Source organism: Rhagoletis pomonella, unplaced genomic scaffold (genome assembly GCF_013731165.1).
Source record: "Rhagoletis pomonella isolate Grant_MI unplaced genomic scaffold, Rhpom_1.0 Rhpom_scaffold_00012, whole genome shotgun sequence".
In the NCBI taxonomy this organism is placed as follows: domain Eukaryota; kingdom Metazoa; phylum Arthropoda; class Insecta; order Diptera; family Tephritidae; genus Rhagoletis; species Rhagoletis pomonella.
The window spans coordinates 17,311,652-17,329,130 of NW_023458566.1; the positions used below are offsets into that span (position 1 = coordinate 17,311,652).

Genomic DNA, 17,479 nt, shown 5'->3' on the forward strand with positions numbered 1-17,479 from the left:
CTGACCTCGTTTTTCTCAAAATCTGGAGCTGATGGAAACTTTATACTTACGGACTCGTAATCAGCATAAACAAGTCTTTAACATTTGCCGCATCAGATGTTTTGTCCATTTTGTTGACCTGTGTTATTATTATTAATAATATTATTAATAGCGAAAAAAATTCCACTAATTCCAAATAAAATTCAGGGAAATTTATTCACAGCCAATTTCACGAAAACAATTTAATTGAAAAGTTATTTTAATTTTTTGAGTCTTATATGAAAATTTACAGAAAATAAAAACTCATTTTCCATTTAAATTGCTGGTAATTGCTGGTGCGTAAAAAATGAAACTTGCTTTAGGGATCAATGGTGAAAAACAGTGTCAATTTACATAAAATGATTTTTGAATGAAGTGAAGTCTAGCGGATCCCTGCTGTGGGGGCCACTGTCTTCCCTCCACACTCGTGGGACAATTGGTGGGCACAAAACCGAAATCACTCCTTAAAAATCGAAAGAAGCACCGTGGGTACCAGATCCGTGAAATCCAAAGGGTAGTGCCTCTCAAAAAAGCGAGGCGAACCAAATTTGCTTTTTTGGCCGATTGTCTTTGCTGGTCAGTTCAGTGTTCATTTGCCTAAATAAAGTAAGAAAACGATACACTGTAGCTAAGAAAAGACTCGCTAGATGGGGCTACAACTTTAATGGTTGTTGTCTTTGCTGATCCCACCGTACTTTTGATAGATATGCCTGTAAGTATGTATGTATGTATGTATGAATGTACGTTCGCAATGCAAACGACGACTGGCTGCTATCAAAATTGGGTATTTTCCAATGATATAATAAGTGCAGATGGCCTATTCGTGAAGACGACTAATATACAAACATACATAAACAGCAAAAGCGTCATTGTATGTATAACTTTTCGATTGGGTTGTTCACACTTGCCTGGTTATCTGGTTAAATATTATTATTCTTCAGTGTAACTATATTATCGTTGTAAATTGAATAAAAAATATAACTACATAACCAGATAACCAGGCAAGTGTGAACAACCCACATTTTTTGCTTTATTTAAATATTTTTTAGTTTTTTTGTTGCATCTATCCTTCTATCATTCAGAACTGGAGCGTTAAAGCCAAATTTGCGGTTGTCATTAATCAAAATGATATTATCTCACCTTCGTTCTGCTACATGCTTACATACATAGATATGTAGGTATGTATGTGCATATGTATGTGCATATGTGTATGTAGTACATGCATGTAGTTAGCGTAATTATGGGTTAGCCAAACACCATCAGGCTCAAATTCTCTCCTCTAAATTTGCAAGCAGACATCTCAAATAAACAAATAAACAAATAAACATTCTGGACGAGCAAATATTTATTTTTGCGGTTAAGACAAGCGCCTGCATAGGAGATCGAATGGGCAACATTTGGCATGCAAGCATCACTCCAATTATCCAATAACTGCAATCTGATGGATATAATTTTCGAAATCACACACGTGTAAATTGGTATGTATACATACATACATACATACATACATATGTACATTTATACTGTGCGTATTCATGCATTGTTAAGTATGCCCTCGTCCGGCCATCAAAGACATTCATTCATTCTGCAATGTTGTCAGGTAGGTACCGAACACTTTAATGTTCATCACCTCGGCAGCCTAATTGCAATGGACAATTCCTGCAGTTAAGGAGCAATAATTTAGTTGAATGTGTATTCATATGGGCATATGTACATACATATATCTACATTAACTCACATTTCACTTCAGAGAAGTTAATTTCTTGCTGCTTACTCTACTTGCGTTTAAGGTGTCGACATATTAGACAAAGTTCTAAGAACGACATATTGGATACAATTCTAAAGACTCGCCCCTTTGCTTTCAATTTGAAAGTTGTCCTACTTCGAAAGCCAAGTTAGGTTCTCTTTCGATTAATCAAAGTAGTCATGATAGTGTTTCCGCCATAGACTCATCCAGTTAGGCGCCATCTCCCAGAGATCTCAAACCCAATATAATACCGATGCTAATTTTATTAAAGGTATTTCAAGTGTAAACATTATACACGCTTGAAACCCCCAGGTCTGAAGCCACACTGATAAGGTGGACAACCCTACATTAACAGAAAACTTATCCCGAGGTAATTGATGTACATAAACAACAGGATCTCTTTATGTGGTTTAGGCAGAGCGTACTGATATTGGGGCAATTCATTAGATCAAACGGTGTTTAACACAGCCGATTGGCATTGGAGTCGGTGTTGTTTTTGAGTTGTCATACTGCTGTTATCACCTTATCTTGAATCATTTGTCTCGAATGTTCTTCATCGAAAGCGCTACCATATCTTAATTGTATCAATCTGTTATCCGATTTCCATCTTCATTTCTACCAGCACCGGCCCAGGTTAAAACCAGTTCACAAAAAGTTTTCGACCCGCATTCCTGCCTGCCAACATCTCAAGCTGTAATTAGCGAAGCGTTTCTGCTCGACTCCAACAAAGTACGGCAGTCGTTTCTCTTCTATGTCAACTAACGCCAATCAGAAATGCCAAGCGAAGACAAGTCCTTCTGAGGTACTTGCCTTCGCCAACGTGTAAGGGCGCCCATAAATCTTTCGCAGAATATTTCTCTCGAAAACACCAAGAGCCGGCTCATTAGATGTTTTCATTGTCTACGCTTCTGCGCCATGCATGAGAACGGCCATGATGAGTGCCTTATAGGCAGTGTAGGCACTAATCGATTGATTTTTTAATCAATTAGTTAATTCGATTAAATTCAATCCGATTACAGTTAATCGTGATTAATTTTAATCCGATTAAACAGCAAATCGTAACCGCGACAAAAAAAATTAAAATAATTTTTAACCATTAACCCTTAATTTGATTAAGTAGATTTGGTGATTAATTAATTTATGCTGGAATTTTCTGTGCACACAATGCCAGTTAATAGGGTATGGCTAGATCGGTTTTCCTCATCAATTTTAGCAATTTGGTGTGCGTTTTTATTAAAATCTATTACAACAGACGTTATGTAAACTTGGTTTTAATATCCCTCTGCACATGTGCGATGGGTTGTAAAAATTCCCAGTTTATGTATTACTAATAAAAATACAAATTATTTTTTTTTTTATATATTATGTGTTTTTTATAAGCGTGAAACGCAAAAGAACAACTATAATTCTTGTTTGTTCAAATTCAGATTTTCTTTTTAATTGGATTAATGATTAATGATTAAAATTAATTAATCGTAATCACAACAGACGATTAACGATTAAAAAATTTAATCATTAATCGTACAGGTGATTACTATTAATTAATTTTAATCGCTAGTCGCTATTAACATTTTACTCGTTACTTTTTAATCCTTAATCAGATTAACACTTTGCCAACACTGCTTATAGGTTATGATTTTTGTACGGCGAGAGAGGACTTTACTTCTCAATTGCCACTGAAGTAGCATCTTTTGGCTAGAGTAATTCTCCGTTGAATTAAGCTGAAGTCGAAATTATTATTGTTATTAATGTTGGTTCCTAAATAAACGAAGTAGTCTACTTTTTCGAAATTGTAGCTGTCAACAGTGTCCTGGGTGCTGCGACGGGAATGCTTAAACTTTTTGTCTGTTTGTTTTGACAGGAGGTACTTCGTTTTGTCCTCGTTCAGCACCAGACCTAAGAGTTTTGTTTATACTTGTAACATACATATGTACATATATCTAATTCTAGATGTTGTCGGCATACGTATTTAAACATACATAAGCATACTCATCGGTAAATTAAAACAACCAAACTATGTCTATATTTATGTATGTACATTGTATGTATGTATTTGTGTTTGTATTTACATATTTATGCCATCAATAATCGCTTACAATTATAATAAAATTACAATATATGTATGTATATTTTGCTTCTTTAAAAATGTCCAAGGTACCTATTGTAAATTTCGTTTATCACAATAAAGACACTCAGTTGGCGAAAGCGAAAATTAGAATAGCTCAGCTATTTGTTCCTCGCGGTCCACTATTTTGTACGTTTGCATGGATCATCATCTGGTTTCGGTTTCTATTTGCCTATGCCTTTTTTCCGTACTACATACTAACTATGTTTCTACTACCTATCAAATTAGTCACAGCGCATTTACAAAGCGTTTAAAATTCTTTCCAAGTTAATTCCCTAATTATATTCAATGCCTTCAAGGCCCCGGAATTTCCCGTGTGCTTCATTCGCCTCAATCCAAGAGGTCCTTCAGTGTTTTCGGCGTATACACATTTACGATGGCATCCCATCCGCAATCCGCAAGCTGATGTGGTCTACCAGCATTCCAAGCCAGTCCGCACACAAACTCCGTGTGATTTACATTGACCTCCATAGCGTCTAAGGACTGATTGAAATCCCATATCCTGCAGTGGTAAAATAATGTCAATTGGTTCTTTATAAAATTCCAAGCGAAATAGTCGCTTGTAAACGCAAGCACCTCGTCGTAAAGTCGTAGTTTGCCGTTGCTACTACCGTTGCCGCTGTCGGCGAGCAAGCCAAACGTCGCACGGCGAACTCTCCGGAGTACAGCTGGAAGATGTGATGACGCATGTTGCGCAAATCCCACGCTCGCACCAGTCCATCCGAACCACCAGTCATCAGAATGTTCCGATCGAATTGGCTCCAGTCACAGGCCAGCACCTCGCCATTGTGCGCTGCCTCGATGCTCATCAGTGGTTTACCTGAAAATTCAAGAGCAGAATTCCATAAGTTTAAACAACCATCAGTACTTACACTGGCGAAGAGGTTGGCAATCAGTGGTGAGAACTTGGCACAGTAGATGAGGTCACTGTGTCCGGTACAGGTGGCAACCGAGTTCTGGCGATGGCAGTCCCACAGCTTGATGGTGCCATCCCAACTGGCCGACAATAGTTGATGGTAGTTCCACTGCTCGCCCCAGTTGATGCTGTACACCTCGTTCTTATGCTCCTGCAGAACCATCAAGGGTTGAGTTAGCGTCTTAAGCGTTGCTTCCGCATCGATGTCTTCGTTCAGTCCGCCCCAGATCTGCAAAGAGCCATCACCAGAAGCCGTTGCCGCAATATTATCCGCATACGGACACCAGGCCTGAAAATGAGGGAAGAACGATGTGATTAGGTACATGATGGCGAGAAAGTGCCCGGTTACAATAAGGCCTTACCACATCGAAAAGTCCATCGGACCACTCCATGCGGCTAAGTTGCGTTAAGCCTTTGCCATCGGCTGTAGAAGGCAGCTTCAGCAGAAATAGTGTGCCACCACCAGCCAAACCATAAAGCTGACTTGTGGCCAACAATAAATGGTTTGGCTGAAATGGTGAAAAGCACACGCTGTAGCCATGGCAATCGGGAGTGGAACACGACTGCATTCTCCACGCGATGATTTGTGGTCGCTGTGGCTGAAATCTACAAAGAAAATGTGGATGAGTGGAATGTATGCAAGCAAGTGTAAATGTGTAAGTAAAAAGTGTGGATGGAACAGTTTTTTTTTTTTTAGTTTTTGGTGATCAGCAGCGACAAGCACCGCACCAATGATGGTGGGTATCTACGCTTTGAGCCTAAAAGCATGTTTCGAAATATTCCTTTGTGAATCAGTGCAGGAAAAAAGGAAATGAGTCTCCGAATTGCTGGAATTTTATTTATGCATTCGCATTTTCGTGCAGCACTTCCACTAAATCATTTCCGTTATTGTAGTAGCAGGTATGCGCAAATCTATATGTATGTGAGCATCTCTGTATGTCATATATATGTATAACAGTTAGGCAAAAGAATGCAAGAAAGACACAGACTGTTAATGTGTAAATGCGGAAAAACTCTAAACCGTCCAGTTGGGAGATTTCACGGACGAGAAGTTTGGAATCCATCTACAATTGATGAAGATCTTTTCAAGATGGTTAATGGGGAACGAGACGCACGCTGGCTTTGGGAGAGGGAATCCTACTGCTAAACAGGCAATTTTAAATCTTGCGGCTTTAATCTGTAAATGTTGCGACGCTTAACCAGGAATGCTGCCTGCGCGAGCGAAAGCGCAGAAACCTAAGAGCAAGCTATGGCAAGCAAGGATATGATCAGAAAAGCATATAAATGATCTGGACATTGAAGAGCACCAGAAGGAATACCTACATATAAAAACGTGCGCAATAAACTTAAAAATTATATTTATTTCAAACAGTTTTGCGCTGATGCAGACACAAATACCTGGGGAACCGCATGTAAGGTCACATTGTCTCCTCCTGGATATATTGGAGAAAGATTTTGGGGAGCAATATCCTCGAACGTTTCAAAGCCACGTCCCTTTTGAGATGACAATCAAGGTGGGAGTACAGCTCTCAAATAAGATCAACGCTCACCCTTATCTGTTATATAGGAAAACAGGTGAAAAATACGCATGGTGAAGTGAACTTTCATTTTTGGCGCAGAATGAAACTTTCTGACAAAAATGGCACTCCACGCATTGATACCATGTTCCTTTCTGAGCGCAATTAGTCCATCTTTGCCAACGCGATCGCTTGTGTAGGGCAGCAGCTGAGAGAAGATGGCTCCAGGCACAGCACATGCGGCGCCCCAGTTAGTAAAGAAGAAGCTAAACAAAGATGCAGTGGAAGATGGTAAGATGGCAATAAAAAATAGGTGGCAGTGAAAAAAGAGTCGGAGAGCATACAAACAGATGATGGTTTCAAGTTGAGGCAACTTACGGACTTCATTAGGACTATAACCACCTGAGGGCGATATACTTGACGGTAGTTTCGGCTGGGGAACGGTCATGACGGCAGTAAGTTTAGTGGGTTAAAGTCTCCCACTGACTGACGGTTTTTGGGGTTAGCATTTTGATACTAGAGGAGGTACCTCGTAAAAAAGCAATTAGGCGAACTGTGTGTATGGTATGGATAATGGCGGCTTTAGACACGTTTTTATGCGCGAGTTATGGGTGTCAAAATATTATGTGAACTATACTATACAGAAAACAAGAAAGGTCGGTTTTTTTTTTTATATGTATGCAGTACATTGCTATAGATGTTATTTCGTAAATACTACGTGTGAAACTTTGTCAAGTGAGGAAAACATAATTTTATTGCTTAGCTTATTTTATTGATTTTTCTTGGTTTCTATTGGCACCTACCTATTTTACTATGGCTTCAACACAAGTTTTGAGAAAGCAATGGGAAGTGGATAAAACATTGGAATGCATGTATGTACATGCATATATATATATGTATGTATGTATGTATGTATGTATATACCCTTGTGGTCAGCTGATTAAGTTAAGTGACATTTTGCCCAGTTTTGGCTATCACTCACCACGTAAATCCACATTTCAAGCTTCGCACAAAAATTAAAAAAAATTTAACAAACTTTAACAATTACACCCAAAAATTTAAATTTTTTTTTTACTTAAGAAGAATTTTAAATATGCAGTTTTATAGCCCATTAATGTGCACATTTTAAAACGCTAGAAAATCGCGTATATTTTTAATATTTTTTTTTTTTGCTGACAGTGTTGTGCATTTTCTTTCATAAAAACAATGCTCGGCAATTACTTTTATATGGAAGAAATATCTAAAAATTTTGAATAAGAAGTTTAAAATTTGTCGTTGTCATTTTAAAGTTTGTTGAATTTTTGTGCGAAGTGTGAAATGTGGATTTACGTGGTGGGAAAAATAGCCGAAATTGGTCAAAATGTCACTTAACTTAATCAGCTGAACGCAAGGATATATTAGACTGGGTCGCGAGTTAAATTTTGAAAATGGAAATGGGAAAGCGAAGCGCAAACACTTTTCGACTTTTTATTGAAATTGCATAACTTCAAATAAAATGCATTTACCATCCCAGCCGATTAAAAGTTGATAAATATATATGTATGTATGTTGTGCGATTATGTGAACCGAATTGCAGTAAAACCATGGCAACCTTCCTCCCCTTACTATTCAGTGTACCTGCAGATGTTCGCACATAACATTTCGGATTAGATAAGAAAAGTGCACTCAGCAGCGTTACGACTAACCTTGCTTGAGGTCGCAGCGTAAAATGTTAATGTCACTAAAAAGCTACCAGCATTTACCTGCATGCAGGCTTGCCACAACTTACACAGGCCAACAGCGCGCGAAGACACTTGCCAATAACCGCGTTGGCTTCAATCTGCCAGCCGCACGCGCAGCCACCCCTATTTCGATTCGGTTCGATTCGATGCCGCAGTTGAAGGCGGATGGCGGGGCTTCTTGTGGCCGGCCACTGGAATGTTAGTTAGCACAATTACGAGGCAGCGCGCAAATTGGTATACGTAACGAGAAAATCCACTTAGTTCGAAAAAAAAAAAAATGACAAACAACCTCCACCTCCCCCAGTGGTTGGGGTGAAAAGCAAAGGTATATAAGCAGGTACATGCGGTCACTATGCTCGCATTTCCCTTCAGATACGCGCGAACATTAGAACCCCAAACCACAACAAGTCATTCAGAGTGCTCGAAGTGTGAAGTGAGTTGATTGAATAGTTGCAAAGGACGTCGTAAGGACATTCGTGCGGAAACTAAATAATACTAAACGTTTCAAAAATAATCCAAGAAGGATGGTCGTATCGGTGAAAGTTTTCAAGAAGGCCACCCCCAATGGCAAAGTAACCTTCTATCTGGGTCGCCGTGATTTTATTGATCACTTGGACTACTGCGATCCTGTCGACGGTGTGGTGGTTGTAGATCCGGATTATTTGAAGAATCGTCGTGTTTACGGACAGCTAGTCACCACCTACCGCTATGGCCGTGAAGAGGACGAAGTCATGGGTGTCAAATTCTCAAAGGAGCTGATCCTTTGCCGCGAGCAAATCGTGCCCATGACCAACAGCAACATGGAAATGACGCCGATGCAGGAGAAACTCGTACGCAAGTTGGGCGGCAATGCGCATCCATTCACCTTCCACTTCCCACCCAGCTCACCCAGCTCGGTGACACTGCAACAGGAGGGCGACGATATGGGCAAGCCACTCGGCATTGAGTACACCATTCGCGCCTATGTGGCCGACTCAGAGGATGACCGCCAACACAAGCGCAGCATGGTCAGTTTGGTGATCAAGAAGTTGCAGTACGCACCTCCAACACGAGGCCAGCGCCTGCCGAGCTCATTGGTAAGCAAGGGTTTCACCTTTTCTAACGGCAAGATTAGCTTGGAGGTGACACTCGATCGGGAGATCTACTACCACGGCGAGAAGGTGGCAGCCACCGTGCAGATCAGCAACAACTCCAAGAAGTCAGTGAAGAACATCAAATGCTTCATTGTACAACACACAGAGATCACTATGGTCAATGCACAGTTCAGCAAACACGTGGCTCAACTGGAGACAAAGGAGGGCTGCCCCATAACGCCAGGCGCAAATCTATCCAAGACATTCTACCTAATTCCATTGGCAGCGAACAATAAGGACCGTCATGGTAAGTAAACGCCACACGCGAGTATATGTATACATATGTATGTAAACACACACGCCTACTTTGAACCGCATATTTACTCGCCAGGTATTGCACTCGATGGCCACTTGAAGGACGAAGACGTGAATCTAGCATCCTCGACGATGGTGCAGGAAGGCAAGTCCACCGGCGATGCTTGCGGCATCGTGATCTCGTACTCGGTGCGAATAAAGCTGAACTGCGGCACTTTGGGCGGCGAAATGCAGACAGATGTGCCATTCAAGCTTCTGCAACCGGCACCAGGTAAGTAAGATCGCGAGCTTAAGCTTCCAAGATTGTGTCGTCGTTGTAAACAAAAAACCATTTCGCTTCTTCCCTCCCGCTATATAGGCTCTGTCGAGAAGAAACGCTCCAATGCAATGAAGAAAATGAAGTCGATTGAGCAGCACCGCAACGTGAAGGGCTACTATCAGGATGACGACGACAACATCGTATTTGAAGACTTCGCCAAGATGCGTATGAATAATGTTAATATGAATGATTAGGCGGGGCAGGCGCATTGTGGCGCGCTTGTGGGCGCAGTGAGCTGCCCAAGAATTGGACGGCTATCCGCGAACGTTTTGGCCCTGAGGGCGTATGTGATATTACTAATGGAAACTGACGGACGAAACTATACGAATGTAATTTGTTGCTACAACGGTCATTTCGCCATCGCATCTCAACAGCAGCGGCACTAAACTTAATCCTTATTAAAAAAATTTATTCTTGTATACTTTTTGTATTTGTGCGTGTATGCGAAGCAATACTCCCAAATCAATTACACGTCCAAATACCACCTGTATGGTGTGGATTCTCTCTCGCACTACTGTTAATCACAATAAAATTGTTGATCTGTGAACGACGATGAAAGTGTTAGCGTGGAACTTGCGAAATTACTTACTTATACTTGTTGGAGAACACACAGTTTTCCAGTAGCGTAAACTACTAGACTGTTTAGATTTAATCGAATTGAATTTACAAAAATAGTGATGAAGTATTTTAGGCGTATTTGAAGCGTTTTCGAAACCGTCTGGAATGTATCCGTTGGAAGCATCCGTTCGGTTTGCTGTAAGTTTCAAATATGACTGTTGAATGTTTGTGGCGAGGTCAGCCGCCAAGCCAGCGAAATGAGTTGCCTCACGCCGCCGAATATCCATATATAAAAAAACGGTCAATGGCAAGGTGAAGACATGGCATAAGGGTTGGTGCGCCTTGTGAGTGTGTGTCCTTATTCTCGTCCACAATGTACAAGGCGCGTCCTTCGGTTCTGTGTTGTTTGTGCAATCGCATAAAAGCTAACCGAAAATTTGCTACCCTTGTTTTGTAGTCGAATCGTTTGACCAATCAGCGTTGAGTACCGGGCCAGCAACCCTTTGGGGCTACAAAATTTCGATTGGTAATTCAGGTATCATTTTTTGAGAATAATGCAAGTTCGTATATTTCTCAAAAATTGACCTTCTGTTCTAACCGTCATCCATTTTATTTACATACATACACACATATATACCTATGTAGGTGCGTAAGTTTGTGTCCGTTTTTTTTTTTTTTGAAGGATTTCTTTGTATGAGAAAGCCATAATTATTGGCCTTTGAAACTTGTTGAAATATACGTTACGTATGCAAATCAGTTTACTTCTTCTTCGCGTTCTTTTGTGATTGAAAACCAGTTGCGCCAAATTCGCAGATGTTAAAAAATTTGCAAAATATTCGCTATCTTACAGTTCCACAGTGCAGTGCAGTGATAGTTTATATTCAATTGGGAAAGGTGCTGGAAGTGGTGTTATCCATCAGTGGTCTTTGAAATTCGAGAAATTCCATTGAAATTAAGAAATTGTGTTGAAAAGCGGCGTTTGGCTAAGAAAAGTGTTATTCGGAAGCTTTCGACCTCAGAGGTCACCAAATATAAGTAAAATGATTTTGCGGAGGTTCAACATTGCGCTCGGGTTCACCAGGTATATGCTGCAATTTACTTCCCAGTGATTTTCAACCCCTGACAATTTGATTATCTCGTTTTGAAATCCACCAGTTTTATTATTCCGTTTCATCCATACTCCTACATACTATGTTGACGTCGTTAGAAGCCATTGTGGCCTCCCATAATCGGGCATCTCTCTTATTTTCGGAAATTGTAACCCACATTGAATGATCTCAATCCTTCAAGGAATTTACTCTAACAGCATTTCTAGCTTTCGAGTGCGCCCACAAAAACATTACGTTCTCATCAGTTACGACAGCGATAACAAATCTGGGACATATGTACATATATTGGATACAAAATTCAGCTGGACATTGAGCACATTTGAACCAGTGTGAAAAGCTACAGCAGGTTTCTATACCTGTAGAGGTTTAATCGGACTTACATAAATGGGGCATATCCCTTTGTACTGTGGATTGGCTATATATAGTTGTGGTGAGGTCTATACAGTTGTATGGGATGGTGGTCTTGTGATATCCTTACATGCTTAGCTAGGATATCAACCATCCTTTTAATAAGCTAAAGTATAAGGTAGGTAGTAATGGACTCATCTGAGGTCCTAAATTTCGGGTAAATTACGAAAACCCGAAAAAATGGCAAAAAAAACTCGCATTTTACTCGAGTCAAACGGACCTCAGCTTCGGATTCAGTGGGTCGAAATACATGTCGGTAGATGGCTCTGGTTAAAAGCACACACCACTTTTTTTAGTGTTGGGAAGTAGTTCGAGTAGTCGAGTTCTTTTGAGGATCGAGTTCTTTGGGTTATCGACACTTTTAAGGATCGGGTTTTTTTTTGAGAGTACTGAGTACTTTCTTTAAATGTGTACATGTTCATTGACATTTCAATGCTTAGTGTAGAAATCTCACAAGCTGGCAGCACTTTATTCAAATTAGTATTGTACTTGAAAACAATCTGAGTACCGGTAGATACATATAAATAAAACACAGTACTTTTAAGTGTCTATTCGGCACTTAATACTGAGCACATTGAATCGATCCTGAGAATAGAGTATTTTTGAGTACTGAGTACTTTCGAGCTCTTTTGTGAGTACTTTAGAGTCGTTTCTTGAGTATAGAGTTCTTTTGAGTACTCAGTATCGATTTTAAAAATCGAATGCGGTCGATCCTTTTGAGAATCGAATTCGGAGTACTGCCCAACACTACTTTTTTTGTGTGCCGATGTAATTAACTGCTGTACGGAAATGATGCATATATTTTGCATAAACATTTACTAAACTTAAAAAAATGCTTGAACTCGACTTAGGTTATTCTTTCAAATGGCCACAGTAAGCATCGAGAGAGCACTCGTTATAAAAATCATTTGCTTATGCATCTACAATACGTATGTATGTATATGAAGGTTTATGCTTATGTACTCCGACATACATAGATATGTATGTACACTAGGGTGGTCAAAAAAAAAGTAAAGTCGGAAATTTAATGCTCTCACCCCCTAGGATTGTTCTATATCGAAAAAAAAGTATACCCCTGTTTTTTTATTTTAAAATCAAAATATATTTAGAGGTCGCTCAAAGCGCTTAAAGTTTCTCATGTATTTTGTATGGTGAAAAAAAGACTTTTCGTAGAAACGGCATAGAATCCATGAAAATCCAAATTTTTAAATCTGAAAACTCTGCTTCTCTTCAGAAGACTTCAGAGAATAATGCCCAATTGTTTATTTAAACATTTCTTAGTTTTAACTATTTTTTAAGGGTCTCCGAAGTATCCCAAAAAAAATCAAATATACAAACAGAAATATACAAAAGAAAAAAAGAAAAATAGTTAAAATTAAAAAATGTTTAAATAAACAATTGGGCCGTGAGAGCATTAAATTTCCGATTTTACTTTTCTCCCATACATTTTTGGACCACCCTAATGTACACATTTGTAGGTGGTACATAAATATGTATAAGGCGCAAAAGATTAGATAATAGTATATTTTATTATTCAATCATATATACAGATGGAAAACAAGAAATTTGTGCACATTTCCAGATGTAAGCCGATTGCACTCACTCGCTACGGTTTCGATTTTTGTTTTTGCAATTATGCCATGGTTTAAAACTAATTTTGTATCGATCGTTGATGACTTGCTATTTTCCGCCATTTGACTTTCTTTTCCAAAGATTGGAATTTGTCATCAGTCATTTCACACTCCAGTGAATAAGTAGAGCCCCATAAAGAAATAGAAGAAATTGAGATGCAAGTGCAGGCGCCGAGCTGCCACGGTTAATCGGTCCTCTCTGATACTCAAAAAAAAACTTCCGCTTTAAGGGGCTGGATTATGTGTGACAGTGACGGTGACGGTGACTATAAATGCGACTGTGACTGCATCGAGTGACCGTTGTTAGCTGCCAAACGTCATTAACGACTAATGTTGGTCAAAGTCAGTTCAAATATTTGCGGAGTTCGTTTGTGTTTTTGCCTGTGTTTTTTGATTATAATTAGCGAACAAAACGTGTAAGCCTCTCAATATGTTGCTCATCGCTGTGATTTTCGCCATACAAATGCTCAGTATACTAATTAACCAAACGCCAGTTAGCCACTGTGAAGCACAACAACAAGCTTTCGCAGCACGCGATCCGCGCATTCGTCATCGTGGCATCGCTTACGCCACAAATCAGCTTGGCGTCAACGATCAAATTGCAACGCTCAATTCAACAGCACTACTGCAGCAGCTACCCTCACGCGGATACGGTGGCGATATTAGTGAGAAAGAGTATCGACCGCTCTACACTTTACCACAGCGTGCGACACCACCCGATGTGGCTAAATACCGCAATTATGGCAATTACTTCCAGCCCATTCCAATAAATGCACCCACACTGAAGATGTTGCCACCGCTCGCACCACCCTTTAAGAAGGAACGAAAACGCCATACGGAGTATTCCACACCAGTTAGCTTCGACCATCAAGTTCTGCACTTGGATGGCCAGATCGCGCAGGAATATCGCCCACGCCGCTACACAAATACCAGTTCCGACACAGCACGAGCGCATCGACGGACCCAAGCTATAAATACGCCAGCAGCTCATGCTAAACCTATAGAAGCACAAGCATCAATATTAAACGCCACGGAAGGGCCTCGAGGATCTCTGGAAAACATGGAACCCGCGCAGACAATTAAAAAGACGCAGTCATATCAGTAAGCTTTTAACTTTGTAGGCTCTTAGAACCAGTGTTGCCGTTGAGAATTTTCATAAAGTCGCTAAAAAGGGGTCATTGACGAAAAAAGGGCTCACCATATTATTTTTGCTTTTCTTGACTAGTAAAAGAATAAATCTGTTGGGACAAGTTTTGCATAAAAAAGGGTCGCAGACCCTGTATATTCCCTTTAAAAGTTTTAAGTGATGCATTTTTTAGTTCTTACAGGAGGAAATATTTTTTAGTAGCATGGTTCTGTTAACATTTCTTAAAAAAAAATCTCTGAAAAGGGGCAAAAGTCGCACATAATTTAGGAAAAGGGTCAAAAAATCAAAATTTTCAAAAAGTCGGGTCAAAGGGTATTAATGTTTAAAAAGGGTGGAATTGCCCCTTTAGTCGCACAACGGCAACACTGATTAGAACACTACCAATATATGTACATATTTTGAATTCATAGATTGCTACCTCTAAAAAGTTCAAATATATACCCATTTCTCCTCTTGGCCTCCCTCATTCTTCATCGAAGCAAGGACAAATACATGAAAGGAGAAGGGCATGAGTAGAATACTTGCACGGTATATATGGTGACATGCGTTTCACCCATTTCCCAAGGAAGTGCAGACGGGTTCTATGGATCTGTTTAGAACCTAAGAGGAAAAACTTATCAGGGAAAAATAATCAGGCTTAAATTGAGAGGCCCTAGCTCTCTTCGGTATGATAACGATCTTCCGAATTGTCCACACTTTTGGTATATAAGTACATATATCTATGTAAATATTATGTACTGTTAGAACAAACCATAATATCTCCAATGCTTTTTGGAGCTCTGCTGGAAAAACGCCATCTAGCTTAGGGCATTTTAAGAGTTTAAAGGAACAGGCAAATAGGGTCTTAGAAACGGCACGGAGGTTGCTTTAACATTTCGACCTTGCTTTTGGGCTTCTGGATGTAATTCGGTTCAATAAATCCTTCTCCGTCGATTTTACTCCTGTTGCATTCTAGGAACCAATAAAAAGTTCCGAAATTGGTGAATAAAAAACCACCTTTCCACATTCACTAAGCAAAGACCACTTGCACTTTGATGGGAATGTATACTAGAAGGTTTAAAGTAGTGCCGCCTAGAAGCGAAAGGCGAAGCGCTTAGCAACTCCTTTTTTCGATTCCACATTTATTTTTGAGATAATCGTGTTTTTTTTCTGGGAACTTTGCAAGAAACGAGCGACACGAAGATGACAGTGGTTTTTAGTTTAGTTTTATAAACTAAGGCACATATGTACACATATATATATATTTCACTAACTTTGTGAATGCATTTCTTCTAAAATATGTACATTCATACATCCATTTGCACAGTGATATATTTATGCGCTTTAACGGGCCGCACCATCTGGACTATGGCCATATCGAGTTGCAACCACGAAAACACTTTGAGAAACGTTTTGAGTCCTTGAACAAAAATAATGGCAATCGTCATCGTGGCGAGGTGAGTAAATATGCTTATAGGTGCTTAACTCTTCGCCAGAAATAATCATTAACAAGCGTGACTTTGGTAAATTCAAATTTCTTTCTTTTATGCATATCCACATAGAAATTTAAATGAAACTTCACTCATTTGTGTTTTTGTAATTTAGATTGTATGGGTCGATGCAACGGGCGGTTACGGTGAACACCATTGGGATTTGGCGCAAGGAAAACTTCGTTAAGGCGCCATCGGTACGTGACTCAACGCAATTCTTAAGTATTTACACTTTTAACTGCGTTTGAAGGCGAATCCCTCTCTAGCTAAGGTACGAATTGATAAATATGCAAATATTTATATTATCATACAAAGTGCTGTGTAAGTGTATCTGGAAGTTGAATGTGGAAATAGAAAATGCAATGCAATGCAAAAACAAAAATTTTAAATCAGAATCAGTTGTCCGTCTGCACACTTTGAGAATTGCACGGCTCATTTGCATTCGTATCTCTGATTGCTGGCGCCTGCGCAGACTTTCAAATTGGGACTGGGAATAGAAATGCATCACATTCAGCAATGGAAGGCGAGGGGGTATGCGGCGATGGAAGTGAAGCTGTAAATCACTTCTGCGGCTGCTGCCACTGCCGTGTTTTTCTATTTTATTTCTCACGCCAAAAGTGGTCAGTCAAGTTATGCGATGATAAAAGGTCAATTCGGTTGGATCGTGTCGTGGTCGTGGCGCGTAGCGAGCCAAATACGCGGTGCATCTAGGACAGTTGGAATCGGTAAAACCAGTTCTTAATGATTCAAGAACTTCGAAGGAGCTACGTTTGGTATGAAGGCGACGATCGTCAAACTGCGATCGTCCATATGCAAATGAGCGTACGCAGCCAAAATATTTAGTTGAGTGAAAAGTCGTGGTCGTGCAGGCGGCTGTCCATAATAAGGGTTGATTGACGACGCTGCTTTTGTCGCTCAACTACGAATACGTATGTAGTACCTGTTCGCAAGATTTTGTAACTTTTGTAAAGGTGTTGTAAATGTCTTGTAGTTCAAGGGTTGTGCTCTGTCCGATAAACATTTGCATAAAACAACAAAAACAACCAGGGGAGTATGTCAAATATACTTTAGCTGCTGTCATATGCGTATGACATTTTCTCGTCCTGCTGTGTGTAAGTGTTCAACATTAATCCTAGCGCAGGACATTGTCCGCCTAAAATATTTAAATTTTCTATTCGAATGCCAATTTGGTATGTAAACGTCAATCGAAATCAATAAAATTTTTGGATGGAAAGTGACAAAAGGTGTCATATGCGCCAACTGTTTCGGCTTCATTCTCCTCTACCCTCCACCCGGCGCTCACTGGCGCTGGCTTATTGCCTAGCCGTTGCGGCGAGCGAGCTAGCCTCTGGCCAGAACCGGTTTGTAGGCAAATGAGTAAGTAGCTTTTGCTGCGTGAAGTGACC

The 17,479-nt window shown here is 40.0% G+C and overlaps 3 protein-coding genes across 5 annotated transcripts in view; 2 read left to right on the forward strand and 1 right to left on the reverse strand.

Annotated features, from left to right (window-relative positions):
* Positions 1–3,834: 3,834 nt before the first annotated feature.
* LOC118747967 (peroxisomal targeting signal 2 receptor) lies at positions 3,835–10,971 on the reverse strand. The gene is made up of 4 exons (XM_036482206.1): positions 10,341–10,971; positions 5,169–5,412; positions 4,467–5,095; positions 3,835–4,392 (listed from the first exon to the last, which is right to left on the reverse strand). Exons 2-4 carry the CDS (start codon positions 5,373–5,375, stop codon positions 4,221–4,223), a joined length of 1,008 nt encoding a protein of 335 aa, XP_036338099.1. The 5' UTR covers positions 5,376–5,412; positions 10,341–10,971; the 3' UTR covers positions 3,835–4,220.
* LOC118747966 (phosrestin-1) lies at positions 8,388–10,332 on the forward strand. The gene is made up of 3 exons (XM_036482205.1): positions 8,388–9,424; positions 9,509–9,703; positions 9,791–10,332. Exons 1-3 carry the CDS (start codon positions 8,569–8,571, stop codon positions 9,943–9,945), a joined length of 1,206 nt encoding a protein of 401 aa, XP_036338098.1. The 5' UTR covers positions 8,388–8,568; the 3' UTR covers positions 9,946–10,332.
* Positions 10,972–13,335: 2,364 nt separating the features above from the next.
* The window catches only part of LOC118747968, a 31,523-nt gene continuing 27,379 nt past the window's right edge, over positions 13,336–17,479 (forward strand). For all 3 annotated transcript variants that reach the window (XM_036482207.1, XM_036482209.1, XM_036482210.1), the window contains exons 1-3: positions 13,336–14,558; positions 15,911–16,040; positions 16,189–16,344. In XM_036482207.1, the coding sequence (XP_036338100.1) occupies positions 13,888–14,558; positions 15,911–16,040; positions 16,189–16,260 (873 nt within the window). In that variant the 5' untranslated portion in view covers positions 13,336–13,887 and the 3' untranslated portion in view covers positions 16,261–16,344. The remainder of the gene's footprint in view (positions 14,559–15,910; positions 16,041–16,188; positions 16,345–17,479) is intronic.

Excerpts from the sequence above, each read along its gene's own strand:
- LOC118747967 (XM_036482206.1), bottom strand. The coding sequence starts at position 5,375 with ATGCAGTCGTGTTCCACTCCCGATTGCCATGGCTACAGCGTGTGCTTT. Across the intron at positions 5,096-5,168 it reads CCGATGGACTTTTCGATGTG|GCCTGGTGTCCGTATGCGGA; the intron begins GTAAGGCCTTAT and ends CCTCATTTTCAG. Across the intron at positions 4,393-4,466 it reads AACTACGACTTTACGACGAG|GATATGGGATTTCAATCAGT; the intron begins GTGCTTGCGTTT and ends TTACCACTGCAG.
- LOC118747966 (XM_036482205.1), top strand. The coding sequence starts at position 8,569 with ATGGTCGTATCGGTGAAAGTTTTCAAGAAGGCCACCCCCAATGGCAAA. Across the intron at positions 9,425-9,508 it reads GAACAATAAGGACCGTCATG|GTATTGCACTCGATGGCCAC; the intron begins GTAAGTAAACGC and ends TTTACTCGCCAG. Across the intron at positions 9,704-9,790 it reads GCTTCTGCAACCGGCACCAG|GCTCTGTCGAGAAGAAACGC; the intron begins GTAAGTAAGATC and ends CCCGCTATATAG.